Below are 27,851 nucleotides of genomic sequence, written 5' to 3' on the forward strand. Positions count from 1 at the left end.
TGTTGATCCGGGAAGGGACCCGGCCCAGCTCCCCATGTGCCCGGCTGATGGGCATCAGCTCAGGGTGAGGCAGTTGCCTTATGGCTGGAGCAGCTACAGAAGAGCTGGCTTTCTTGCCCCCATAAGAATGGGGTCTGGCTTCCCAGCTGGGGTCCTGCATCTGTACCTTGCACATGCCCTTGGCCAGGCATCCATGGGCCAGATTCTTGGGGTCCTTGAGCCCCAGTCATGAAATTGGGTAATGGCAGCACCTGGCCTGCTGGCTCCCCAGGGCTGGCCATGGCGGACACACCGTGACCCCTCCCTCATGCTGGCGTCACCACAGGACCACGGACGCTGAGGGGCACCGGTAGCAGCCTCTGTCACTAGCTCCAGCTGGGCCTGCTACACCTGCCCCTTCTTTCCACCAACCCCCCCCAGAGCAGACCTTTCAGCCAGGCTGATGGCATGCAGCTCACCCACCATGTAGGTCCCTCCCCATTCTCCATCTGACACTCCCCTGGGCAGCGATGCACATCATTGTGTCGTCAGAGTCCAGGCAAGAAACAGAGTCCAAACTCTGGGCGGAGAGAAGAGATAGAGCAAGAGAGGCAGTGACGCACATGGGCGGGCCCTGGCTGGGCCTCTTGGTCTGGGCCACTCGGCCAGTGACCTCAGCGGGACAGCGATAAGGTCAAGTAGACATCGGGAAGGCCTCAAGCCAGTGCTCTTACAAAATGCATGGCACACCTTTTCCATGCCCGTGACTGCCTCACCTGCCATGAAGTGTTATCACCCTGACCTGCCTGAGCCTCTGAACTCAGATCAAAGGGACATGCTGAGCCCACAAACGTCAGTTTACTATTTATTAACAAACACAATTAAAAGTCAAGTGCAGGGAACCTAGAAGCCAGAGACCTGGGAGACTGTCCAACCTAGTGGCTCATTTCACAGAGGGGGAAACTGAGGCCCAGGGGGCACGGGGTGCCTAAGGACATGTTTCAGGGAATCGTGGGCTCTTTGGACCTCTCCCCAACCTTGTAAGTTACCCACCAGCCAGTCACCTGAGCGCCGTCATGGGCCGGTTCAGTGCTGGCCACTGCAGGGGACAGAGGCCAGACATCCTCAGGGTAAGTGGGGAGCCTGGCTCGGGAAGCAGACACACCCACAGCGCCTCCACTGCCTTCTCATTTGTGACAGAGGCTCGTCACCTAACCCTCTCCAACCTTGGTCTCCGCATCCATGAAGTGGGGCGCTAATAGTAGCTACCTGACAGGGCTGTCATGAAGACTATGTTAAAAAAAAAAACATGAGAAGCCGCTGGAACACTGCAAATAATGAATGGCAGTGAAGACGGCGACAACGACAACCACACCTCTGGTAAGCTGGGTGCTGGGGACATCTAGGCCCTCGAAGCGGACAGTCTGGCAGGAAGCCAGATGCCCAGTGAACCAGGGACGGCAGGGGGAGCCAGGAGGCAAGGGAGGCCTGCTGGAGGGAGCCCAGACAGCATCACCCAGGGGCACCGTTAAGAAGGCGGGCAAAGTTCAATCCAGCAAAGGGAGCCTAGGGTGAAATCCGGGGCTCAGTGACCTGGCGGACATCCCTGGGGCACCCAGGACAGAGGGAGCTCCCATAGTAGCTACCACAGCTCCCAGTGACTGGCCGCCACCCGCTACCCATGGGTTAATGACAGGCTCACACTGAATCCTGGCAACAATCTGAGAGATGGCTCAATATCCCCACCTAGAGATGAGGACCTGGGGTTTGGAGGGGCTGAGTGCCTCGCCCAGGGGCAGGGCTTGGACGAGAACCTTTAACATCAGCCTCATGAAAATATATACAAATGTGAAAAAGACAACTCCCTGGGCAGAACAGAGCGATTTTGTTTCAAATGTGCACCAAGTTCCACAACCAAAAGACTGCTTATTTGCAAAATAACCACCTCTTCACCATTATCTGACCCTTCAAGCAACAAAATGCTCCTTTAGCTCCCAGATGTGGAACAAGAAAAATTTTGGTTTAAGAGAAAATATCTCACTTAACTCTTAAACCCCATGACGCAGGTGTTACAGGCGGGAAACTGAGGCACAAAAAGGCTAAGAAACCTGCCCGAGACCATATCGCCACCACAGGGCAGGGCTGGGACTCGAAACCCAAGCCCTCGCCCACAGGAGCTGACACCTACCTTTTTTTAGGTGACAGGTAAGAGGTAGCACCTGCCCTGGCGAGGATGCTGGCCCCACTCTCCTTCCTCACGAGGCGAATTTGAGCAAGTCCCGTCACCTCTCTGAGCCTCAGGTTCCTCCCGGGGCAGCATCCTGCCAGCCCCAGGGTCATGGGAAATCGCCCTGCACACCATCAGGGGAAGGGCCTGGGCACGGCTTTGCCAATATGGCCTCTCCATACATCCTTGGGGTGCTGGGGGATCATGACTCCACTGATGAGTTTCATGAGGAACCGGTGCCATGCTCAGCGCCTAATCAGTGGGCTTCCCACGGACGGCAGGCCTGTCGGGGTAAACTAGTAACTGTTCCAGAAGCCCCGCCTGGCTGCTCTTGATTTCCACAGAGCCACGCCTGCCCACCAAAGCCAAGGTCAGAAAGTGAGAAAGAGCTGTGTCTGGTGCGGCCTCACCATGCGCCACCGTCCCTCAGTCTCCCTCCACACAAGCCATGTTCGAGGTCCTGTTATTACTCTACCCCAGATACACACAGGTGATGTGTCTCCTTTCTCTATCTTTTGGAACAAAAATGGTATTTCATACACATCATTCTATAACTTTTTCACTGACTATATTCATGTCATATAAACTAACGTCAACACCAAACGGAGCTACCTCACTCTTGTTAACAGCTGCAGAATATTCTCCCGTCTGGATAAACCAAAATTTATTCCCCCTCTCCCCTGCCATAGACACGCAGGTTATTCCCAGCCACACATATAAAATTATAAACATATAAGCTGTGTTGAGCTGCCCACTGCTCCAGACTTCAATATTGTTATTCATCAAAACTCTTGCATCATTTTCACTGACTGACTTTATAATCAATATTATAGATTGGAACCCAGAAAATATACACTATTCAAACATTGCCCTTATATCTGTTTTTTAATTTAGGGGTTCTACCCCAGATTTCATTTGAAGAATAAATGCTCTGAGGCTACACAAGAGTCTGAAACCCCTGGATAGGGATGTGCAAGCGACTCTGGCCTCCAGCGACATGTGAATGAACAAAACATGTCCCCTGAGCATGGGGCTGCCCGAGGAGTGCGAGGCAGCAGCAGAGGGTATGACGGGGAACCGTCCGGAGGCGCTGGACCAGAGCCAGGAAAGGGAGGGGGCTGCATCTTAAAGTCCTCTGTGCTTTCCAGGAAACAGAGAGGAAGAGGTCTGGAAGGATCCACAGGGTCACCCTGGGGGAATGACTGGCACGGGGCAGGGAACTACAATTTGGACTTTTTACTCTGTACATTCACGCACTAGGAGGAGTGTTTACAAGGGAGCCGCCTTTGACTTCTGAAGCTTAAACAGCAGACGTTATAAAATAAGAACACAGCCCAGGAGGCGAGCGTTGAGCTCTCATCCACCCCCCACCTCTGAAGACAGCATAGTTCACCCCCAACAGTAAATGACAGCACGGGTGACAGGACATTCTCAATGAACACCCCTCGTCCAGAATCCAGGCTGAGTCAGGAAAGCTCCTGTTGGCCTAAACAAACTCAAACAAGCACCCACCCCTCCAATAAGCCCCCTCTGGCAGGTGCTGGGCCATGAGTCGGGGGATGGGATGACGCAATGCAGGTGAGGCTCCTGGCCTCGGTCCCTAGTAGCTTTATTATTATTGCCACTCCTGGAGAGCCGATGGTGCCAGGGCAGCAGAGCACAGAGGATGAGGTCGGTCTTAAAGGCTGTGGGTGAGTCAGACTTCAGACAGGGGTCCCTGGACCCTATTCCTGGCTGCTCCTAGACCTGATGGGAGCACTTGAATTTTAACAGGGTCCCAGGGCTTCCGGTGCACACTGGGGTTTGAGAGGCCCCACTTGGAAGGATGGGTCTCAGGTCTGGTGGTCCTGGGTGGCAATTGCTTTATGAGGCTGCCCTGGGCCCAGGCCAGGCCTGCTTCCTTCCGCTGGCTGCGAAAAGGCTGGACAGGGCTGGGCCAGCAGATGTGCTTTAGTGGCCCTGAGACAGGATGCAGTAAATGCCCACCCGCCTTTCACATGCAGATGCCTCCAGGGCTATCTTTTGTGCTGGGCAGGCCCTAGGCGGGCCCCTGAAGCCCCTGCTGTGCCCAGCCCTGCCTCTGAATGGCTCCCCTCGGAGAGCCATTCTGCCCGAGAATGGGCTCCAATAAAGGGCCTGGTGGGGGGACCCAGGCCGGTTACAGATGTCCCATGACCACGCCCGCCCATAAGCCCTAGAGCAGCAGGAGGGCCCCACCTGGCCAGCACGGTCCCTGGCAGCTCCAGGAAGGAGTCAGCGTGGCCTCAGAAGCCTGGGCTTCCTGTTCTCTTGTCTGGGACACTCCTGGCCCAGATGAGATCTTGAGACCCAGCTCATACATCTCCAAATCTGTGAGGCCATGCTCCCCCACCCTCAGCTCCCTATCTTCCTGCAGGATCAGTCTCTCCATCTGACACTAGACTTTGTGGGTGCTGTTTACGCCAATCTCCCCATACTGGATCATCAGTTTCACAAGAGCCGTGTTTTTAGTATAGTAGAAGCACTCAATAAACACTTGCTGGGTGTGTACGTGAAGGAAGGAAAGCATCTTCACTGAGAGGCACTGTGGTACTGGGGGGAAAACTGGGGCTTTGGAGCCAGGTAGCCCCGGGGGGAAACCCTGGCTCAGCCCCTTTCCCTACCTCTGCCAGTTCCTGAATCTCTGAGCCTCAGTCCTCATCTTGATAAGGGGCGACACCCCTACCCCAAGGCTGCTCGTGAAGCTGGCATGTGTGGCAAGCACCTACCTGGGACAGGACAGGCCTCCCTCAATCATTGGTGACTGCTACTATTGTGGTCGACGTTGTTTTAAAAAGCAGAGTTTATACTCCCCGTGTGCTCTGTGTCCCAAACAAGGTAGGAACCTTTCAGAAAATCTGGGACACCTGTCATCACAGAAAGTCTAAGAAGAAGAGTGGTGAGTCGCCCCCTCCGGGGTTCCTGGAATGGAAGGTGCTGTCTGAGAACCCACAGTGCTGGGAGCTGCCATGGAGGCCAAAGCTCCCAGGACCCCGGGTCCCCCATCATGCTTGTCACACTCTCCCCCCCCCACCCCCGCAGCGCTGCTCTCACCCCAGGAACTTCCTTTGAGCTGCTGGCGACTTCAAAGCAGGCCGTGAATATCAAGGAGGCCACAGAGAGCAGGGTGCAAAGAAACCTCACTCCTGCGCTGCAAACACCGCACGGAGCAGCCGAATGCCCAGCCTTGTGCACCTGGCAAGCAGGCGTTTCCCAGAAAGGGCTCCTGGTAGAGTCCATTCCAGGCTCAGCCACCACAAGGGAAACGTGGTGTCCTGCATGTCTGAAACACCCCCACGGAAAAGTCCAAGTGCAGGCATGTTTGACCAGAGGGAAGTGTCCCGCACACACTCGCTGCCACCAAGCTCCTGGCCACTGGCCCTTGTGGAAGCCGAGGCCGCCCATGAGGAGGACCTGTGGGGCTTCCTGGATCAGTGGGCCATTGGAGGCTGGGCCCACGTGGAGGGGCCTCATCTTTAAAGAGCGGCAGAAGAGCCAAAGAGAGAAAAGGACCGTTGGGAGAGCCAGAGGGCACTGCCATGAGGCGGCCCAACTCTGGGTTACTGGAGGCTCGGGGCTGGGTCAGTGAAACCCCCACCCGGAGTCTGTGTAACTGGGAGCAAGGGGTGAGGTGGGCGGAGGGGGAGGAGAAGGGCCACAAAGGGGACTAGAGAAGGCCCGGGTAGGCCGCGAGCAGGGGCCAAGCAGGGGACGTAGTCCTGTGCCATGGGAGCCCAGGGAGGTCTCAGGGAACCTGGCCATCATCCTCCAGGCCCCTGGGCAGCACAACGATAAAATCCCCGGGGGAAGGAGTACCATGCCCGCTCACAGAGAATAACCTCCCCGACCCCCACGCTGGGGAAGGGACTCCCTCTCAGCTACATAACCGGCAGGGATGGATTTTAGGACTGCTGTTCTATCGCCGTTAGGTCTGCACAGTGTAGCTGCTACCAGAGACACCCCAGCTAGATGAGTCCCCCACGTCCCCGCAAATCCAAACAACACCCTCCGGGGGATGAGTCGGAAGATGCCAGGGCAGCACCCACAGAAGTGACGGGACGAGGGACCACCCTCCTAACGCCACACCCTGGAGTCTGTGCCTGCATTTGCTGGACAGTTGTGAGTCGGGGGGAGCAAGACTCAGGAGAGGCTGTCAGAGAGGAGCCCCTGACCTTTCTCAGTGCCCCCTTCTCCCTCAAAAGATTCTAAGGACAATCTGACTCGGGGGTTAGGAGGCAGGAAGACCTGGGATCCTGCGGTGCTGGGCATCCCAGCTGAGCCACTTGCAAGCCCTGAGCTGCAGCTGCTTCAGCTGATCCCTGGGGATAACAATGGCTCCCCCTTGGACTGCCAGGGGACTAAAGGAGACAGGCAGGGACGCCCAGCACAGAGGAAGTGCTCTGAGAGCAGCTTCACCCCCAGGAGGGGAGGGGGAACCCCAGACCCACTCCTGACAGGAAACAAGGGCTCAGCAGGCAGCCTGCCTTCCCCAAGGCCACTGCCAAATCCATTCTGTGCTCCTCGGCAGAAGTGGACGGGAAGGGATGGAGGATCCACCCATATTCTTGACCTACTCTACTTCTCAGGTGTTTTTAGAGGCAAAGTGACCGTGCTAAAATGAAAAGCACTGACAAACCCAAGTGTTGAGGACGCAGAGCAACTGGGACCCTCACACGGCAGCAACTATGAAAGTCGAACACGAACCTCTCTCATGACTCAGCAATTCTACTCCTAGGTCTCTACCCAACAGAAATGCATCCGTGCACTCACCAAAAGACATGTTCTGGAATGTTCACAGCAGCACTATTCATAATAACTGAAAATGGGAAACTACATCCTATCAATAGGAGAATACATCTAAATTTTAATAAAAAGTTGCTTTTAAGTGACCCAGATTTTAAAAGAATTAAAAGCCTATAGAACAGGAATTCCTAGATTAATAACATGGGACATGAGATTTAAATGTTATACTGTCGTGGGGTCTACTGTGTGCCAAGTGTCAGGAACCTGACATACATCATGAGCCATCATGGCACCTGCCCTGAGCCCTCCTCCTTGTCCCCTCTCCATCTCCTCAGGTGTTCCAGTCCGACACCAGCAACCATTCTTTACCTCATCTTCTCTCTGGTATCCACAATGTCCAATATATTGGCAGGTCTATTGGTCCTACTTCCAAAACATCTCTTTAACTCATAAGCTTCTCTCCATCTCCATCACCCACCCTGGTCCAAGCCCTGTCACCTCTCCCTGGACCACACAACGGTGCCCTAAGTGGCTCCCCTGTTTCCTCTCCTGAGCCCTGCTGTCTGTCCCACTCCCAGGCCATTCCCCACTTTGCAGCCAAGGGAGCTTCTTAAAATTTTCCAATTTTTTTTTTGGTGTGGTATTTTTTCTAGCTTTATTGAGATATAATTGACAAAATACTTGTAATTTCATATTTTGAATGGGAAATACATTCACGTGGTTCAAAAACTTTTAGAAATGGTCACATACAAAGTGGTACAGCAAAGAGTTTCGCTCCCACCCCTTCCCCACCCCACAATCCTCCCCAATTGCTTGCCCCCCAGATCTTCACACAGGGAGGCTCCTCCCTCCAGTTTCCTTATGCCAACATAGCAGCAGGAATACACACTTGCATTTCTGCCTTTTCCACCCAGAAGACAGCACACTACGCATCCTGTTCTGTGCTTGCCGTTTTCACTGACAACAAGTCTACATGGCAAGAGAGCTCATTCCTTTTTATGCTGCACGGTATTTCCCCATATAGATGAACCATAATGCTCCCCAATTGATGGATACTTGAGCTGTTTCTATCTTTTGCTACTTCAGAAGGCACTGCAATGAACAACCCCAGACTTACATCACGTCTCACGCATGAGACAGGACAAATTCCCAGGAGCGGGACTGCTGATAGATAATGACAAACGTATCTGCAATGAATGCCAGGGTCTGCTTCCGCAAACTCTCGCCAAGTGGATGCATCCCCAAAGTTCTGGATTTTTGCCAATTTTCTCTAACTGTTGAAAGATGGCATCTCCGCATAGTTTTAATTGCATTTCTTTCAATATGCTTAGGGGTCATTTGTTTTTCTTTGTGAACTGATTGTTTATATCTTTGTGCATTTTTCTATTGGGCTTTGATTTTTTGTTGTCGATTTCTAGATTTTGAGGCATAGTTATGAAAGTCTTCTAGTCCAAGATTTCCAAGGAAATCTCCCCTGTTTTCATTTAGTACTTACATAGTTTCACTTTTTACACTTAAATTTCTTTAAAACAAGTCAGATCACACGACACTCCTGCCTAAAATCTTCAGTGACTTCCCACTGCACTCAGGATAAAATCCAGACACATCTCTGTGACCGTCAAGTCCCTGCCTGCTACAGCCTTGCTCCCCCTCACTACTCCCTGAAGGAGAATGTGCCACGCTTACTTCTACCTCAGGCCTTTGCAGCCGCTGTTCCCTCTAGCTGGAATGCACTTCCTCCGCCCCGTCACCCAGATGGTCCTTCTTCCCTCTGGTTCAGTCCAATGCCTTCTCCTCACAGCTGTCCCTGGACCCTGGCACAGACAGCCTCATCCCTGTCACACTCTCTCAGTACCCACTTTTTTCACGTCACCTATGCCAACCTGGTAACATGGTTTATTCATTTGTGTCCAAATGAAGTTGGACACAAATGAATAAACCATCTTTTACTGTCCATCTTCCCTCCAGACGTCACCCCATGAGGCTTTCTCTGCCTCAGTCACAGCCCTGAGGCTCTGGCCTCCTGCTCCCCCACACTGGGCCCACTTCACCCCGAAACACAGCCCAGTGTCCTCTGCTCCATTCCCAAAGGCGCCACCCCCATAATGCTCTTGTCTGTGACAGAGCATTCTGAAACCTTGGCATAAACAGAGACCAAGGCAGAGAACACTTAGACCCAGACTTCGGGAACTGCGCCCCCAGGGCCGCCAGGAGTCTCCTAGGTCTGGATGTCCTTCACATGCTTTCCTGCAGGCCCTGTCTTCCTTTCCTGAGTTCCTGGCCTCCCCAACACGTCATGCTCTGCTATGCAGGACAGTTTGGCTTTTGTAAAGACAGCTGGGATGGGATCTCTGAGAAGGACCAAGAGGCTCACTTAACTGCCATCTACAGGAAGGTAAACTGAGTTCCAGCCAGGTCAAGCCCCCAAGCCACGGTCCCCGAGCTTGTGACTCTGGGAGGTGAAGTGTTGTGCAATTAGCCCTTCCCAGCTTCCCATCAACATCATGGCAGCAGTGGCCCACGATGTCAATGGCAACTACAAAATCCAGGGTCCAGTGGTGCCAACCTTGGTCCTGGCAGCATCCTCCTACACACGACTTGGTGGGCAAGACGCCCTTCTCCTCCTCCTCCCCTGTAAAGCAACGCAGTCCAACTGAATTACAAAGCCAGCCACATATGTAATTTAAAGTGTTCTGGCAACCACATTAACAAAAGTCTAAAGAAACAGGTGGAATTCATTTAATGTATTTTATTTAACCTAATATATTCAAATTATTATCGTTTAAACATGTAATCAATATAAAACAATATAATGAATTATTTCACATTTTTCTCACTAAGTCTTTGAAATCCCCTGCCCCGCCTGCCCCCCGCCAGCGGCCTGCAGCGGCCAGTGGGTCTCGGCTGAGCACCGAGCCCGGCGCCCTTGGCTGCCAGCGCGGCCCACTCACCTCGCCACCGCCTCCACGGAGCCGGCGATCGGCACGCCGCTGCCCTCGGCGCCGTCGAACAGCACGCCCGAGACGTCGAGCAGCACCCCGCGCACCCCGGCCAGCCTCTGTCCCCACGCAGCCATTGCGCCCCGCTGTGCACCTCAGCCCCCGCGTCCCAACCGGCTGCTGGAAACTGCGGCCGCGCATGCCGCGCAGGGGCGCCTGGGAAATGTAGTCCGCTGGCCACCACTGGGCTCAGCCTCCCTGCTCAGGGGTCACGCGCGCCCCGAAATGAAGCCCTTTCCGGGAGATTAATGGACAAAGAGCAGGAAAAGCAGAAAACAAGCCTCTGGGAAGTAGCTAACTTCCCTAAAAATCAGAGCAAGGCAAGTTGAGACAAAAAGGAGGCACCTGTAAAAGTAGCAAAAATCAAAGAGAACAGGCAATACCAGTACTTCGGATGGTGTTCTCATCTTTCAGCGAGAGAGTGTGACAGTCCTTGGAAAGCAGTGGAGATACTTGGACCCATTGACCGAACAACCCCGCGCATGGGAAGCGATGCTAAGGAGACGATTCCAAAGACAGCTGCAGTGTAAGTTATCAGGCCAGAACAAGATGGAAGAAAAATAAATGTTCAAGGACAGAAGTTGTTCAAGAAATTCTAAGATAGCTTCTGAAAGAAATATTATGCCATCAAAAATGAAGACTAGATAATAACATGGAAAATGTTCATGTTATAACGTTATATGAAAAAGTAGAACACAAAATTAGACAACAGCCTGCAAAAATAAGGATGCATAGGAATAGGGCTGAGAAGAAAATCAGAATACTGCAATGCGTTAGGCCAGTGAGATTTTGGATAATTTTTACATTCCATTTAATGGTGCATCATTTTTGCAATAAATAAAAATTGATAGAAAAGGAGAACTTCCTTGACTGTCCTTCTGACCCTTTCAAGTATTTAAATTGAAAAAATTTGACTTCTCCTGGCCTGACTTAGTTTTGAGGTTTCAGAAGAAGACCATATTAGGATGGCCCCTCCACTTCAGGCTCTTGATTCACTAATAAGATGAAGAATTTGTCAAAATGCTAGAACTTTGACCCAGTTCAATGAATTATGCATACCATGTTGATAAGATTACTAAGAGAATTGTGTACTCTGCTGATTATACAGGAGAAATATAAAAAGTACTTCCTGTTCTTTGGGATTTACAATCTGGTTGGGGAAGAAAAGAATGTTAGACCTTGTATTGGCCATGGTTCTTAGTTGCAGACAATCAAAACCACTCCAACTAGAGGGGTGCATTTACACAGGGCATTAAGGAGCTCACCAATTTCCATGGAGATTGGGGAACCAAGCTCAACCAATACAGACAAGAGCCATGCGGCTATGAGAAACGCCCAACTCATGGTTCCATTGGCTCCTAAGATGCCAGGGATCTGATTGTACAGCCCCCAAAATAACCAAATCTGCCCACCACTTTGCTGCCAAAGATTCTTTCTCTCTGCCTGTGGCTGCCACCTTGCTTTCACTACATCTGGCTTGGTAGAACCTAGTCCAGCCTTCAAGGGAGTCTGGGAAACGCAGTTTACAGCCTTCCAGATCTGTGGTATAGGAGCTGAGTGAGTCAATCTGGATAACCTACCACAAAAATCATGATCCAGTAATGAACTTTTACTCTCTTGGGGGCTCTAGGGGTGCAAAAAAGTCTAAAGTGTGATCTTTGCCTTTGAGTCAAGACTGGGCAGAGAACAAGATGTACACCTTTAAGATTGCTGACCAAATGTGTGCCGAGCACCAATGAGTGACATAGACACAGTCAAGAGGATGGGCTCTGTGGGCCGTGGAGGGCAGCAGTGGTTTCAGAACACAGGGGCAGCCTGAAAGGAACCTGGCAGAATGGTTGGGCTATAGCTTCATGCCAAGGAGGAGGAGAAAGGGCACTTCTGCCAATCGTGGTGAGCCTGTGCATCGTTCTCCCACTTCCACCAGCACTGTGTGTGACCTTGGGTGAATTGCTTTCTACATCTATGACTATGGTAGACAGAATAAGGGCCCCTTGAAGATGTCCACTTCCTACTACCCAGAACCTGTGAATGTGTTACCTTATATGGCAAAAGGGACTTTGCTGATGAGATTAAGCTAAGGATCTTGAAATGGCGAGATTATCCCAAATGATCCAAATGGCTTCAGTATAATCAGAAGAGTCCTTATGAGGGAAAGAAGGAGGCAGGAGGGTTAGAGTCAGAGAAAGAGACATGACAACAGAAGCAGAGGTGAGTGAAAGAGATCGGTAAATGCTACACGGCTGGCCTTGAGTATGAAGGGGCCATGAGCCAAGAAATGCAGGTGGCCTCTAGGAGCTGTAAAAGGCACAGGAATGGATTCTCCCCTAGAGCCTGCAGAAGGAATGTAGCTCTGCTGACACCTTGATTTTAGGACTTCTTACCTCTAGAACTGTAAGAGAATAAATTTGTGTTGTTTTAAGCCACTAAATCTGTGCTAATTTGTTACAGCAGCAATAGGAAATGAATACAGGGACCCAGGTCCCTCACTTGAAGAATGACATGTTGGTCCAAGGCGACAGGTCTCTGAGCATGGGCCACTGATGGGCTGAGACTAACCCAAAAGGCCACCTTTCTTTGGATGTAATGGGCAAAGGGCATTGTATAAGCTAGGGTTACATTTGACTGCATGTAACAGAAATCCAACTATAGTTGCTCAACCAAATAGGGTTACTTTTTCTCATATGTCAAGAAGCCAAGAGGAAGGCAGCCCTGGGCAGGTACAACAGCTCCCAGGAGCATCAGGGAAGAGGCTACTTCCACCCTTTGCGGTACCATCCTCAGCATGCGGCTTTCATCCTCCCCCTCTCAAGGTGCCTGCTGCACCCCCAGGCATCATGTCTGCATTTCAGGCAAGAAGAAGGGGAAGAAAAGGGGGAAAAGGCCTGTGACAGCTGAGTCTTGCCTTTATACCAGGAAAACAAAAGCTTCCCCTGAATCCTGATCCAACAGACTGTTGTTTACATCTTTTGGGCCAGAGCTGGTCACGTGGCACATTAACACACTACAGTGTGCAGGGATGTATATTTCATCAACAGAGCTTTGGGCCTGTTACATTTCCAGTAACAAATCTACAAATCATATCTGAATTTCAGCTCAAATATGAATCCATCCAATCTTCTATTGCTGCAGTAGATATATGTTTAATCCTTCCAAATTTGCTCGTATTAGCTGGGACTATTTGGTTGCCAGTGACAGAAACACAATTTCAATTGGCTTAAACTTACAAGGAATTTATTGGCTCATGTAACCAGATAGTCTAGCCATTGATGGCTTCAGGCATGGCTGGTTCTAAAGCTCAAATGGTGGTGTTCTGGGCTCTCTCTCCATGTCTTGGCTCCGCCCCGGTCTGTAGGTTGACTTCCTTCTCTCTCACTGCGGCCAGGCTTTCTCCAGGCAGTTCAAGGAGACAGCTGTGGCAGTTCCAGGCCAGCAGAGTCCAGGGTAAACCACGTGGTGAGGAATCTTTTCCTCAACTTGGTCTGATAATTCCAGGAAGAACTCTGACTGGCCCTCTTGTGTAAGAGCCCCCAAATCCTTATGTCTGTGTACAGAGGGGAGTGGTACCATGATGATCCAGCCTGGCTCAGACCCCCTACCAGGGCTGGGGATGGGCCCCTGTGTACAGTCCTACCACGGCCACATGGGATGGGGGAGGAGAAGAACCCCAGCAAAAAGCAGAGCACTGTAACCAGAGTGCTGTGGTCTGAACGTTTGTGTTGCCACAAAATGCATGTGTTGAAATCCTAACCACTAAGGTGATGGTATTAGGAGGTGGGACCCTTGGGAGGTGATGAGGTCATGAGGATGGAGCCCTCATGTATGGAATGAGTGCCCTTATAAAAGAGAGCCCAGAGAGCTAGCTGGTCTCTTCCACCCTGTGAAGACACAGGGAAAAGCTGGCAATCTACAACTAGAAGAGGGCTTTCACCAGAACCCAACCCTGCTGGCACCCTGATTTTGGACTTCCAGCCTCCAGAACAGTAAGCAATAAATTTCCATTGTTTATAAGCCACCCAGTCTGTGGTATTTTGTTATAGGAGCTGGACCAGACTAAGACAAGGAGAATGAAAGAAGAGACACTGTGCAGGCAACATGAGCAGGTGCCCACTACCCACAGGGACCCTTTATTCTTATTATCAAATTCTGTCTCCCCTGGAAAGTGAGACCAGACCAAGTGAGGCCCATGTGGGCCAAGAGGTCTTCTGTCTTCTTGAGATGGGCCATAGTGGGAAAAAAAAGTAGAGAGCCATTGGTCTGGAAGTGCCTCGCAAGCGTTAGTGTGCATTCGAATCTCCTGGAGGGTTTGGATTTAGGGGGCCTGAGATGGGCCTGAGAACCTACATTTCTAACAGGCTCCCAAGCAATGCTGATGCTGCTGGTCTCTGGATCTAGATCAGAGTTTCTCAGATTTTAAGGGGCATGTGAATTACTTGGGGGACCTTATTAAAATGCATATTCCAATTCCGTAGGTCTGCAGTGGATCTTGAGATTCTGCATTTCTAACAAGCTCTCAGGTAGGCTGTTGCTGCTGGTCCACAGACCACACTTTAAGTAATGAGGGTCTAGATTCTAGACTCTAGAATGACCTCTCATGCCCCTAGCAGCTCTGATATTCTATGATCCTGTGATGGGTTTTTTTTTTTCCTATAAAGAGATCACTTTGCAGAGGAACGGCATGTTTGAGACAGTACCCACGTGTACGCATGTTGTTAGTAGAAGCGCTTTATGTCCAGTTTGTAATTATGCTCATCATTTGCTTCTTCCCTCCTTCCTGTCCCTGCTTGGCAGGGTGTCCTAGCAGACAATGAGGTGAGGCTCAGGCTGTCTGCACCAGTGCTTTGAGCAACCTGGATGAAGGTTGGTAGGAGAGAACACCGTGGGTGACGCTTTTCACGGGATTTATGTGTTTCTTCAGCCTCTCTTTGGCCCCGGAGCCACCTGTTCCATTTGTATAAAAAGTGGGGAGTTAGCGGCTTTAAATAAGCATGCTGAAGTTTTAGGATCTGGCATCAGACTATCAGCACACTCACATGAGATACTTTTTATTGAAGAGGCTATTGACAAAGACCTGGGCAGGGTCAGGGAAAGCCGCAAAGAACTTGCACTGGGAGGTTAGCAATAGTGGAAATGTTACCACCCCCAGGCCTGAGTTCTTACTCAACTACCCAAGAGCTGTAGCCATGGGAGAGCTATGACCTTGGGTAGAGGAATGCAGCCACTGCTGACCTGTGGCTGGGTAGGGAAGGAATAAATCTAATCTCTTTCCTCCCATCTGTTTTACCCCTGCAGATTTCTTTTGCAAACAGCAGGATTACCCGGCATGGATGGCCTGCTTAAAAGCATAAGGTTGTTCCACAAATGCATTGGATTTCCCCTTAGGAAGTTGGATCCATTATGAACCCATATCCATATCTAAACATTTCTGGATCCTATTTTTATTCTCAGCGTAGCCTGCACCACTTCTTAAGGTGGCATCGTTTCCAATCCATCTTAATCAGACTGTGGAGCTTTGGGTTTATGCTATTGGGCCACCATTTATTCCTTTCAGCTCTTCAATCTGCTGAATGCCAGTGCGCTAATGGGGCACAAAGACAAATGCTGTGTGGCCCCTGGCATTAGGCAGTCGGAGGACCAGACAGTCTGTATCCCTGCAGTGTGATAAACGGTGTGCCAGGCGGGGTTCTTGACCCTGCCTAATTGAATGCCAAATGGGATTTGGAGAGAGCTGGGAAGAGGAGAGCTGAGAAGGCGCTAAGACAATTTACAGATTCAAAGAAATGCTGAACCACCAGACTTCAGGAAGTACTGGACCCATCAGCTCCAGGAGCGGGAAATAGCAGACAATTTCTCTCAGGTGTTGCTGCCAGGAGGAAGCAGCCCCTCCCTAGAATCCCTCTGCTTCCCATTCCCAGGGGAGAGGGAGCCTGATTGGTCCTGCAGGAGCCCACTGCCACCCCGTGACGGGGAGGGTAGGGCCCTTGATTGGCAGTCCCACCCCTACCACATGTAAAGAGGAGTGAGGTGGGGCCATCTGAGCAAAGCCAAACTACCAGAACCAGAAAAGGAGGCGAGGATGCTGGTGAGGCAAAAGCAAGAGATGCCCACCAAGGCTGGGGGGAAGCCTGGGATCCTGTGAGAAGGAGGACCTGGTCCACCTGGGTGAGACAGGGGAGGCCTCACAGAAGACACAGCACTTGAACAGAGGAGACCTGAAGAGGAAAGGAGGCTCCCAGGTAGGCACAGGATGGAGAGAGCATTGCTGGAGCGACACGCACACAGGTGTGACAGCGAGTTCTACCCAGGGGTCTTCCAGTTGCCAGGATTCGAACCCCTCTCAAGGTGTGTGATGGTTAATTTTATGTACCAATTTGACTGGGCCATGGGGTGCCCAGATGTTTGGTCAGACATTATTCTGGGTGTGTCTGTGAGGTTGTTTTGGATGAGATTAACATTTAAATTGGCAGACTGAGTAAAGCAGATTGCCCTCCCTTGTGTTGGGTGGGCCTTATCCAATCAGTTGAAGGCCTGAAGAGAACAGAAAGGCTGACCCGTCTCTGAGTTAAGAGTGTTCTTCCTGCCTGACAGCCTTCAAACTGGGACAATGGCTTTTTTCCTGCCATTGGACTTGAACTAAAACATTGTTTTTTCCTGGGTCTTCAGCCTGCCAACTCACCCTGCAGATCTTGGGACTTGCCAGGCTTTGTAATTGTGTGAGGCAATTCTTTATTAAAAAGTCCTTTTGGGGCCCGCCCTGTGGCCGAGTGGTTAAGTTCGCACGCTCCGCTTTGGCGGCCCATGGTTTCACGGGTTCGGATCCTGGGCAGGGACACGGTACGGCTTGTCAGGCCATGCTGGGGAAGTGTCCCACATGCCACAACTAGAAGGACCCACAACTAAAATATACAACTACGTACTGGGGGGACATGGGGAGAAAAAAAAAAAGCAGAAAAAAAGAAAGTCCTTTTATATCTATCTCTGTCTCTGTATCGACACACCCTGTTGGTTCTGTTTCCCTGGAGAACCCTGACTGATCAGGGTGGCTTACACCAGAGTGGGGAGGAGTGTTTGTGAGGATGGAGAGAGGCTCACTGGGAACCCACAAGAAGCAGAACATCCAACCTCAGAGAGACCGGAACTCAGGCAGCGGTTGGTGCTCGCCCATCTGTCTGGGTCTGTCACAGCTTCTCTGCTGTGCTCCACACATCTGTTCTGTTCAACTCTCTCAGCTCTCACTGAGTCTCAACTTCTTCATAACGTTGATGCTCATGTGGCCCCTTCAAGAGCCACCCCATTTCCATTTTCCTTGCCCAGTGAGCTCAAGCACCCCCTACTGGCAGGAAACATGCCCCTGGGTCTTAATCCAGACTCCTGGAGAGGGGTTTGACTGGTCCAGCTCACCCGGTTGAGCTGATTACATTAGGCAGCCCAAGAATAGGCCAGCCATGGGTCAAGTGTCCCCTCACCTGACCCACTGCCCACTCAGCAGGCTCCAGGGGCTTGGCAGAATCTCTGAGAAGGTAGCATGCATGGTTGGGGGCCCTACACTCATCTCACACAGAACATAGCCTGTCCGGGGACCAGGGCTGCACAGGCAGTTGGGTTAGATAGAGATAGAGAACCTTGTATTCAGTGCTAAGGCATTTAGTCTTCACCCCGTGACCACAGTAGCCATGGAAATGCTGTGAACAGTGAATCAGGTGAGGCCACTTGGCATGTACACAGCTGAGGTGGCCAACTCAACCCACAGACCTCTTTCTGATGGCCTGTTTTTCAAAATTTTGAATTGCTGGCCAGCATTTAAAACTTTGGAGATGCCACATGAGAATCCAGATTTCCAGTTTCTTTTGGGCAATATGGAGACCTGGCAGCACTGATCAGGGTTCCCACAGGGTCACCATCCACGAGTGGAACAGCAGCGTCGCCTTTCCATAGACCCCAACACTCCAGCCTCTAGGCTCCTTGCCCAGCTGGCTTTGCTCTTGTGGCCACAGCCTTGCCCTTGGAGAGCTGGAGTTTGCACACGCATGTGAGGCGAAGGGCCTGTGGACGTGGCAAAGCTGGCGGCAAGGAGAGCAGGGAAAAGAGGATGAACTTCGGGCACCGATGTGGAGAACAGAAGGGCTTTCCCTCTGCCTTGCAGAGACCACCTAAGAATGACAGATCATACTGGTCTCCATTCAGCTGGGAAGCAGGTGCTTCATCTACTTGCGAAGTCCTACCTTGCTTGCTTGTCTTTATTCCGTGCACGCCTCCTTTGGCATGGTATTAACAGGACGCGCGAGGCTCATGGTCAGAAAGAGCCTAGACCGCATTTGTTTCCCTGTTCCTTCTTGCCCTGTCTTTCACCAGTTCTCTCCTATGTCCTCAGCTTGTCACGTGGCATTCCCCACCCCACCCCCCCGCCCCCGTTCTCTTTCTTCCAATTACATGTCTCTACTTTTCCAGAGCAATTTGGCTTGCCTGGCAATTCCCTGCTCTTGAGCTCCTCCTAGGAATATCTTAAAACGTTAGAAAACATTGAATGTAAGAGCTTCCAAGACTGGATCCCCAAACCTGCACCACAGTATTCTCCCAGGCAGAGCTTGGGCTCATTTACTTTCTTGGAGGTCCTCTTACATATCCCAGCTATGTGCCCAACTTTGAAGGAAAGCCATGCAATAAATGTCTGCAATTGGATTCCACCCTGGGGCAGGAAGGTGACTTCCTTGATAAGAACCTTACTGAACCGGGCTCTGAAACCTCACTACCTGGGTTCAAATCTCAGCTCCATCACTTCGTAGCCCTGGGGTTGTGGGCAAGTGACTGAAGTTCTCTCAATTCGGTTTTCTCAACTGCTAAGTGGGGATAATAGTGCCTACTTCATGGGGTCATGGGAACAGTTGAATGAAATAACCCAAAATAAGCAAAAAGCTTAGCCAAGTGCCCGATCCAGAGCAAGTGCCCAAGAAAGAATAGCTAATATTGTTAATACTAATTGTCATTATGGAGGGAGGGTGCTTAACACGCACTGTGCTTACCAATATAACCCCTATCGCTTTATCACTTTCTTTGATGCTTCCTTGATGTTTCTAAGATAAGGAAGCTAATTGTTTTTTTAACCTGTTGATTTCCAAGAAGAAACACTGATTTCTTAAAGCAAAATATGTCGAGTAAACATTTTGATTTTGGTTGCAGTCTGGGGATGGGTGGGAAGGCTCCGCTCTTGAGCTCTTACAAATCAGGCTCCGAGGTGGGTTTTGATAGGAGTGCTTGCTCCGCTTGGCAGCCTGAGTTCAAAGCCCTGGTGGGAAATGGTAGATGCTGGCCTTTAGCTGTAGATAAACTCTCGGCAACAAGGGGCACAGAGTCAGGCAAACATTTAATGACTGATCTGCGGCTTTCAGGAGTTCAGGAGTCTTCTTTTCAAATCCAGCACATTCCCCCTCTCATTTTGAAGAGCGATTTCAGCTGAAGGAGCACATCTTGGAGAAAGCTGGCTGAGGTCATGGGTTGCCCTCATGGCTGGCTGTCCCTGCAGATGCCTTCTCCCCGTTTGTCACCACGCTGTGCTTTATGAAGCTGTCTCTTTGGCACATAAGCCCTACCCCGTGGGCTGCCCCAAACCACAGGGTTTTACCTAGAGAATTTAAGTGCTATTTTATTTCATGAACATAAGATTTTTATCCAAGGTACTTTATTTAATGCGGCTCATTATACTGCTCTCTTTCTGCGTAAACTGCAAATTCTTTCCACTGTTAACACTGCTCATGGCTCGGGCAGCAGCTCCTCAAGGCTGTGCTGGAATTATAGGCCACTTTGTCTATGGAATAGCTCGAGAAGCTTGGCATCATTGATTTGCATCAGTGCCTCCGGAATAGCCTTTGCCTTCTCCTTAAAGATACTATCTAAACTGTGAAATTCATTAAATAGCCCCAGAAATGGATCAGGTTATTTAACACAACATCCCTAATGGTGCAATATCTCAGCTGTCTGCGCTGATAGTGAACATTGTCTTGGACGGTGTTATCAGCCCAGGACACCCGCTATGAATATTGATCCCGAGCTTGTTACAGCCGTCACTTGCCATCGGGACAGGTCAGGGTTGGAACCCACCTAGCATCAAAGCAATTTAAAGACTGCACTCAGGCGGAATTTTAATGTCCACGCTGAAAAAACAAATCAACTCCACGCACTGAGGGAAAGTGGCTTGCTGGGTATGGATATATTTATTATATAGGAATACCTTGGGCATAAACACCTGTGTGAGGACGTTAGCGTGTCAACGCATGGCCAAACTGTACCTACAGGAGGTCTCACTGCCTCCTCGTCATTTATGAAGCAGGTGGCCAGAAAAACAATTGCCCAAGGGCCCCCCACCCCTCACCAAATTGAAGAATTTAGCCTGTTCTTTGGTTGAGGGGTTTCTCCTTAAGTTGGGTGAGTAAGAGGGCGCATTTCCTATTCCCTCAATGTTGGTGGGAGACACTGCAGTGTTTCTTCTGTGTCATCTGTTTCCAGAAGTCAACCAACATAACTTGTGGTGCACTGAACACACATATCAGAAATACAGAGAAAATAAAGGGCAAGAAAAATAAAAGATAACTTTAAGAAGGAGTTCTTAAAGATTGACAGTCTTAAAGCACATGGCCTCGATGTGTGATGTGTTCTTGACCTTCCAACTTCTTGCTTCTCCCTTTTCTGCTCCTTTTCTATATTTAACACCTGTGGACCTCAAAAGAAAGATGATTCATGTCATTTAAACAAAAATTTTTGAGGCAATTTATAAAGTGAAATGAAAACGCCCCAGGCTGGGGCTGCCCCGGGCCCCTGCACCTTCCCTGTCTCTCTGGGTGGGGGCAGAGGGTGCCCTCTGGAATGCCAGCCCTCCTTCCTGTGAAAACGGCTTCAAGGTTTCTTACAGGAGAACAGAGAAGAAGAGGGATGTGGGAAGCCACAAATGCCATCTGGAGCTCCCTTAAGGGGATCCTACCCGGGAGAAGCTGAATATGAAAAACATGAATGTGGGGAGAAAAAAGTAAAAGGGGGCTGGTATCAATATGGGGAGGGGGAGAAAGAAAAGAAAGATAAAAAAAAAATCAGTGGGAAAGTTGTCAAAACAGAAAACAGAGTACCCTATCTGCCTGTATTGGGGAGGGTCAGTGATTTGCAATCGGCTTCCTGGGTGTCACTGTTGCTGCCAGGGCCACCTTGTCTTTGGTTTTCACAGGCTCATTCCCTCTGGTGGGAGGCAGCCTGGCGGGCTTGGGCAGGGCACTTCCTTTCCTGATCTCCTTTAAAAGCACAGTCCATCCTCGCTTTTGAACTGGATCCGGCTTGAATTTCCACAGGGCTTTAAAGTCCGCAGGGAATACAGTGGCCGCCTCTGGGAGGGGCCACGAGGTTTGAATGAGAAAAGCTACAAGGAGCTGCACGGTAAGGCCTACCCTTCAGTTAACAGATGGGATTAGCCGCCCCTCGCACTGTAATGAGGTTTCTCCTCCTCTTCCCACCCCTACCTTCTCGAACAATATTAATTGCCAAGTCATTGTTTGGAAACCCCATGGGGCAGGGAAGAAAGGACCAGCAGAGTCAGAAGTGGTTCTGGGCCAAGGGGTAAGGGAAGCATCAGAATTTGCCGCTGGGATAAAGGCTTACTGCTCACAGACTGCACCCGAAGTGACAGGAGGAAAAAGGAATGTTAAGATGGGCGTGGCTGGGGGAAGCTTCCCCAAGGACTGGGGTTCGCCATTCCACGGACTGGATGGGACAGACGGGGGCCATTTCAATCGTTTCCATTCTCTGAGCTTAAATGCAAACCAGATAAGCATCTTTTAACCTTTTTCTTCTTGGGGCTGGAAGGGGATGGGGATCAAAGATGTAACCTGGTTCCCAGAGACCCAATGTCTGTTACAAAGGATCGAAGTGGTGACTGTGCCGAAGGTCTGAAGGGCATCAAGCGTTGTGCTTGGCAGCCGCCCTCACCTGGCTCACCTGCTCTCACCAGGGCATCTCACCTGGCTCTGAGCCCGCAACCCGCCAATATTTCCAAAGCGGCGGGCACCTTGGTGGGGACTCAGACATCTCTCCAAAACTCCCGCTGCTTTATGACCCGGCCCACTCAGAGTGGAAGGGAAAGCCTGGACACGGCAGGGTCTTCGTCCTCCATTTCTGAGACAGCGGGATGGGTACTGGAAAGGGTACTGATCCAGGAGTAGCCCTGGGTTTGAATCTAGACTCTGTCATCAACCAAACAGTGACCCTGGGCAACCACTTCTCATCTTTGAACCTCAATTTCCGCATCTATAAGACGGGGATAACAGTCTTGCCAGGCCACGCCCACCTCACAGGGATGCTCAGAGAATCAAACGAGATGGTGAAAGCCCAAGGGCTTTGTAAACTAAACTGAGGACACGAGAGCTTTTAAATCCGAGGTGACCGGGACTGAGGCTATCGCTCTGAATCACTATCGGGGCAGGAGATGTGCTGAGCGTTGCCTTGAAGTAATCAGTGCTGGCCTCAGTTGCATCCCCAGTTCAAGGGCGGTGCACAGGGGAATGGGCGCAAACCCAAGCCCAAGTCAGTGTGTGTGTGTGTGTATGTGTGTTGGGGGGTCTCCCGAATGAAGTGTTCGGCCCTCCCTCTCTCCCTAGTGCACACCCGGAGTCCCCGCGGTTGGGCGGAGGCGCGCGGAGCCAGCAGCGCTGTCTGGGCGCGCGCGCGCGCACGAGTCTCACTGAGGCGCCCCCTCTCCGAGGCGAGCGGCCCCAGCGCAGCGCGGGGCAGTCTCCGGGCTGCTGCGAGCGCGTCGTGCACGTGGCGGGGGCCTGGGCCGCGCAAGTGCCAATCCGCGTGCAGTCCCCCGCCCCCGCACATCTCTCCCCGCCCCTCCTCCACATCCCCCTCCCCAGCTTCACTTGGCCGCCCCGACCCTCCTACCGCCTGGAGAGCTGCGGCCGAGCCACTGCCGAAGGCAAACCCGAGCGCGGCCATCCCGGACCCCGCGCCGCCGGCCTCTGGCCCGCGGACGGCGGGCATGCTGGCATGGCAGGACGGCGGGGCCAAAGCGGCTCCTTCCCACCACAAGATCTCCTTCTCGGTCCTGGACATCCTGGACCCGCAGAAATTCACCCGCGCTGCGCTCCCGGCCGTGCGCCCTGCTCCCCGGGAAGCCAAGAAAAGTTTGGCAGAGGCCGAAGCGGGGAAGGACGCCAGCCCGGGGGACCAGGCCTGGCAGCGGGAGACCCCTGGTAAGGATGCGAGGAGGCCTCCGGCCCCGTGAACCCCCAGCTCTGATGACGCGAAGGAAAGGTGTGTGTGGGGGGGACAGCCAGGGACTCGGTAAGTGGCCCTTAGTGGCGCCTTGCCCAAAGGGAGAAGGCGCACAGGACGAGGTGAGAAGTGAAGCCCCTGTCTTGGAATTGGATTGAGGCAGAAAGGAGGCCCCCAGCATTCCAGGCCAGGGATTTGCCACCGAAGCCCCATCCCTGCTCACCCGCCGAGCGAGTAAGCACCACAGCTCTGATTTGCTCGCAGTGAAAACTAACACCCAATGCCCACCTTGCCCAGTCTCATTCATTTATCGGGTATTTCATGCGCCTGCCATGTGCCAGGACCTGGGCTAGAGACTTGTAAAAGTCATGGAAAACTTCAGAACCTGCGAGGTAGACAGCATCATTAACTGCGCCCCCATTTTACGGATGAGGGAGCTGAGGTTAAATCGTGGGTAGCGAGGTCAGGTTTACGCACCTAGTGCCCCACTTCCAACCATCTAGTAGTGTGAGACTCCGCTGCCACACGCTCACGCTCCCCAGACCCAATGGGGTGGAGTAATGGGATGTTTTTGGTCCTTTCTCCTCGAAACTCCTTTTGACTTACTGCTAACTCTGGCGGACACCTGATGAAGGGTCCAGGAAAGTTTGTGTCTTGAAAGAAGGACAAAAGACAGCAGGACCCGTACTGAGTGGGGCGTGGGCACTAGATTCCCTGGAAGGACGCCGAGAGTCAGAGGCGCAAGTCCGGGAGAGGCTGGCTGCCATGCAGCCCCCTGCTTCCCCTCCCCAAGTTTGGCGGTGATTGTCTGGGGCTCCGGGCGCCTCTGGCGGCTGCGCTCGGGCCCAGGCGGTTCGCCTGGTAATTGTTCGGATCGCCCCTCGGAGGGGCCGCGCTCCCCTCCCCCCACCCTATGATCGATATTCTATTACTGGCGCCTGCATATCTCCTGCCCGCAGCTTGCAGGTACCGACTTCAAAACCCCTTTCCCTGTCTGATCCTAATATTGTTCGATTAAAACTTACCTTTAATAGATGACATCTATCGATCCGGCCCCGCACAAATCTGAAACTCTATTAACACGGCAGGAGAGAGAAGATGGGAAAAAGGGAATTTCACTTTAAAAGGGGGGGAGCGTAATAACTTCTTTTTTAATTGCTAGGAGTCCCAGACCAAAATAGGCTTCTAGGGACTGGGGAGACACAGCCCAAAACGCACTTGACGTCTGGAAGTCTTAATATACAATGACCCTAGCCCCTCCATAAGGTTGTCCAATAAGGTCATTATTTTTCTTAACGCGGGGTGTCATTCATTCAAAATACACTTAGACGCCTGCTAGGTGGCAGATGCGTAAAGGGCAAGAGGGCACTGCACCCCTACACCCAAATTCCTGGGAAGCGCTTTCAAGGATGTGCGGTCGAGGGTAGGGGGAGCACAATGCTGGAAGAGGAGCAGAGCTGGGGGCGAGTTGCGCGCTCTGGGGAGGACCAGGAGGTCTGGAGACCTGCATCGGTCGGGTGGTTCGGGGCTTCTGGTCACCGCCCCCTTCTCCCCTAGATGCTGCTGCGTCCCCCCTGGAGGGCTCGGAGGCAGAGGAGGCGGAGGAGGAGGAGGAGGAGGCGGAGGACGCGGGGCGGCGGCGGCGGCGGGAGAGGGCTGCGTGCCTGCAGACAGGCTTGGCGCGCTCCCCCGAAGCCCCGGCAGCGGCGTTGGCGGCGGGGGAGCATGGTGCGGGAGGCCTCGCTGGCTCCCCGGGCTCGCCCGGCTCCCCGCGGCCCCGGCGCCGGCGTGCGGAGCCCAGCTGCGCCAAGCCGCGGCGTGCGCGCACCGCCTTCACCTACGAGCAGCTGGTGGCCCTGGAGAACAAGTTCCGGGCCACGCGCTACCTGTCGGTGTGCGAGCGCCTGAACCTCGCGCTGTCGCTCAGCCTCACTGAGACGCAGGTCAAAATTTGGTTCCAGAACCGCAGGACCAAGTGGAAGAAGCAGAACCCCGGCGCCGACGGGGCGGCGCCGGCAGGGGGCGGCGCGCCCCAACCCGGGGTGGCGGCGGGGTCGGGCGCCGGGGGCAGCCCTGGTCCGCCGGGCCCCGGCGCTGTGCCCTTCCAGACTTTCCCCTCCTACTCCGGGGCCAACGTCCTCTTCCCTGCCGCCGCCTCCTTCCCACTGACGGCCGCCGCCGCCGGGGGCCCCTTTGCGCCCTTCCTCGGGCCCTCCTACCTGACCCCTTTCTACGCCCCGCACCTGTGAACCCGAAGCCTCCCTGGGTCCCGTTTCATCGCGACTCACGCATGATTGCTGTCGTCGTGAGGTCCCCACTCCACCGAGGGGCGCCCACGCGCAGGGTCCGCCCCCTCCTGGTGCGCGGGTGTCTGCGCGCCCCTTCCCCTCCAGCTGCCGGGAGGCGCCGCCAGAGGGCAGGGAGAAGCTGCCTGCCGACTCCCAGCCGCGCTCCTTCCCGCCGCGCCGACCCCCTAAATCCACGCGGTCCACAAAGCGGGTCAAGGATCTGTCATCTTTCAAAGTGTCCTGAGATGGAGGCTGTCCTCAAATCTTCCCGTTTCTGGACCTTGCTTCTCACTTTCGGGCAGACTGACTTCTGTTCAAGGGCTTTTGTTGAGGGTCTGCGTGTTCCGCGCGGGGCTAACAAAGCTGCGAGGACGGAGAAGCCAGGGACCCCAGGCCCGTGCCGCTCTGCTCACACCTAGTATGGAATCTTCAAAGGTTTTCGCTCACTGGGAGGGTAAGGAGCTTTCCCTTTTCATAGCTGATTGTTTCCCTTTTCATACTTGATTACTGGCCCAAACCCAGCTATCCCTCCCAAATACTGAACAAAGCTGGAGAGGGCTGGGTCCACGAGCACACACTGCCGCTGTGAAATGGACTATTTTTTAAATGCATAAAACTCTGCATTTTTAGATGTTCATTTAAGATTCGGACTTGAGCTGAATTTGTTCCAAAAAGGCTCTCCATAGGCTATTCCTGAGAGAATGGTACCTTATTTTCTAAGAAGACCAGAAGTTTGTGCTAGGAAATGTAACTGCTCTGTAGCCAGACTTACCTGCTGGAGTAGACACAGTTCTGCTGCGCTGCGAGTTTTCAGAGCATCTTTGACAAGCCACCGCCATGGCCCCAAATGCATTAAAAAATGATAATGAAGGGACCAGTGGCTCAACTGAAATCTTCAAGTCTATGCATGAGACTGCCCATTTTGATTTGCAGTATTTGATACTTTAAAACTTCCGTCCCAGCCCTTCCTAGGCTGCAAATAGTGCACAAAGCTGGGGGAGAGTTAGCGCCTGCAGCACACATTGCCGTCATGAATTGGGCTGTTTTAAGATTCTGGCTTGAAAGCAATTCTTCTTCCAAACAGACTCCGTGATGGCATGATGAACAAGCAAAAAGTTGTAACAGGCTGTGAAATAAATACTTTGAGTGTAAAGAGCTACCGTGGAAGCAAAAAGCACATTCATGGTGAATTCAACTGCAGGAACGTGATATGTGGGCATGCATTCTCACTGCTACTTTATCTCCCTTAAAAATTAGTTCTTCTGCAAAGTTCTCTTGCCAGCTTTGGTTGGAATACTCTTCCCTTAGTTGTCTATGTAGTATGGTTTGTAAGCCCATATGTCAGAAACCCAGATGTCCCCGACTAGGTCATGTATGTTTCGTTCTCACCTTTCTTTGATTACCTGAGGCCTGCTGATATCTATATGGGTACCATATTCCTTGCTATTTCTTGATAGCCTATGCCATTAATAATTGTATTTAATGATCAATGGCTTTATATAAAGGAAAAGCACACTGGTATTATGAACACATGATATTATTATAATCTTGAAATATTTAGATCTATTACTATCAGGAATGAAAGAAAATATCCTCCCTTTCTCCCAAATTAAATGGAGACTTCATATTCATGTGGCTCTCACAAGATCTGAGAACATGTATTATTTGTATTATTTACTAAACTCTTTGTCTTCTATTCTAAAGAAGAAAAGTGTCCCCAAACAACACACTGTAACTTTCTAAAAGACAATTGATGCCAGATGAGATTAAAAATGCCGTTAAAAATCTAGTAGAGAATATTGTTTTATTCACTTTACATGTTGCTAAACACCCCCTCTGTAACCATTTGTTGGTTTCTCAAAAGCAACACATTCCCTGTGTTGTGAACAGACAATTCAAGGGCACAGAGGCAAGATCTGTAACAAAGAAGCTGAATTTCTGTAAGATGTGGGAAACATTTCATTCCTCTCTGGTACCCGAATCACAGAAGACTCCAGTTGAAGAGAGGGACAAGGCAGGGAGGCGGGAGGCTATTGCGTCTGTGGACCAGCATGGAGGGCTGTCGTTCCCAACTTTTCTCATTTCTACAAATTGTAACACAGCTCAAAGTGGGTGACTTTGGACTTCTGCTGCTTTAAAAGGCCCAGTGGCTTTCCAACCAAATCCTTAGACTCAATCTATTGATGTGTTTGTCTAATAAATTCGTTTTGTAATGATTTCTCGTTTAATTAATTCTTGTTCTCCATTAGCAAAGCTTTTAACTAATTTTATAATTATCAGAATTTGTATGTATCCACTTCCCCTGCCAGCTTGCATTCACAAACAGAGGGTATTTCAACCCTAACA

General features: G+C 51.6%; 2 protein-coding genes and 1 long non-coding RNA gene across 8 annotated transcripts in view; 1 reads left to right on the forward strand and 2 right to left on the reverse strand.

The window, feature by feature from the left end:
* LHPP (phospholysine phosphohistidine inorganic pyrophosphate phosphatase) overlaps positions 1–10,494 on the reverse strand; it is a 139,344-nt gene extending 128,850 nt beyond the window's left edge. For 3 of the 6 annotated variants that reach the window (XM_070631603.1, XM_070631586.1, XM_008516218.2), the window contains exon 1: positions 9,919–10,102. In XM_070631603.1, the coding sequence (XP_070487704.1) occupies positions 9,919–10,043 (125 nt within the window). In that variant the 5' untranslated portion in view covers positions 10,044–10,102. Of the gene's footprint in view, positions 1–9,918 lie in introns of all 6 variants that reach the window. The other 3 variants (XM_008516215.2, XM_008516217.2, XM_008516216.2) reach the window with 3 other exon arrangements.
* Positions 10,495–19,354: 8,860 nt separating this feature from the next.
* Positions 19,355–25,569, reverse strand: LOC139085238 (uncharacterized). Its single transcript, XR_011543435.1, has 3 exons — positions 25,506–25,569; positions 24,243–24,290; positions 19,355–20,678 (listed from the first exon to the last, which is right to left on the reverse strand). It is a non-coding gene; the product is annotated as an uncharacterized lncRNA (long non-coding RNA).
* NKX1-2 (NK1 homeobox 2) lies at positions 22,931–27,721 on the forward strand. The gene is made up of 2 exons (XM_070631686.1): positions 22,931–23,195; positions 24,775–27,721. Exons 1-2 carry the CDS (start codon positions 22,982–22,984, stop codon positions 25,464–25,466), a joined length of 906 nt encoding a protein of 301 aa, XP_070487787.1. The 5' UTR covers positions 22,931–22,981; the 3' UTR covers positions 25,467–27,721.
* Positions 27,722–27,851: the final 130 nt, after the last annotated feature.

This window comes from Equus przewalskii, chromosome 1 (assembly GCF_037783145.1).
Source record: "Equus przewalskii isolate Varuska chromosome 1, EquPr2, whole genome shotgun sequence".
Classification (NCBI taxonomy): domain Eukaryota; kingdom Metazoa; phylum Chordata; class Mammalia; order Perissodactyla; family Equidae; genus Equus; species Equus przewalskii.

What these genes read in the sequence shown, in the direction of transcription:
- NKX1-2 (XM_070631686.1), top strand. Translation starts at nt 22,982, where the DNA reads ATGCTGGCATGGCAGGACGGCGGGGCCAAAGCGGCTCCTTCCCACCAC. An exon ending in CTGGCAGCGGGAGACCCCTG is followed by an intron (nt 23,196 to 24,774) that starts GTAAGGATGCGA and finishes CTTCTCCCCTAG; the next exon opens with ATGCTGCTGCGTCCCCCCTG.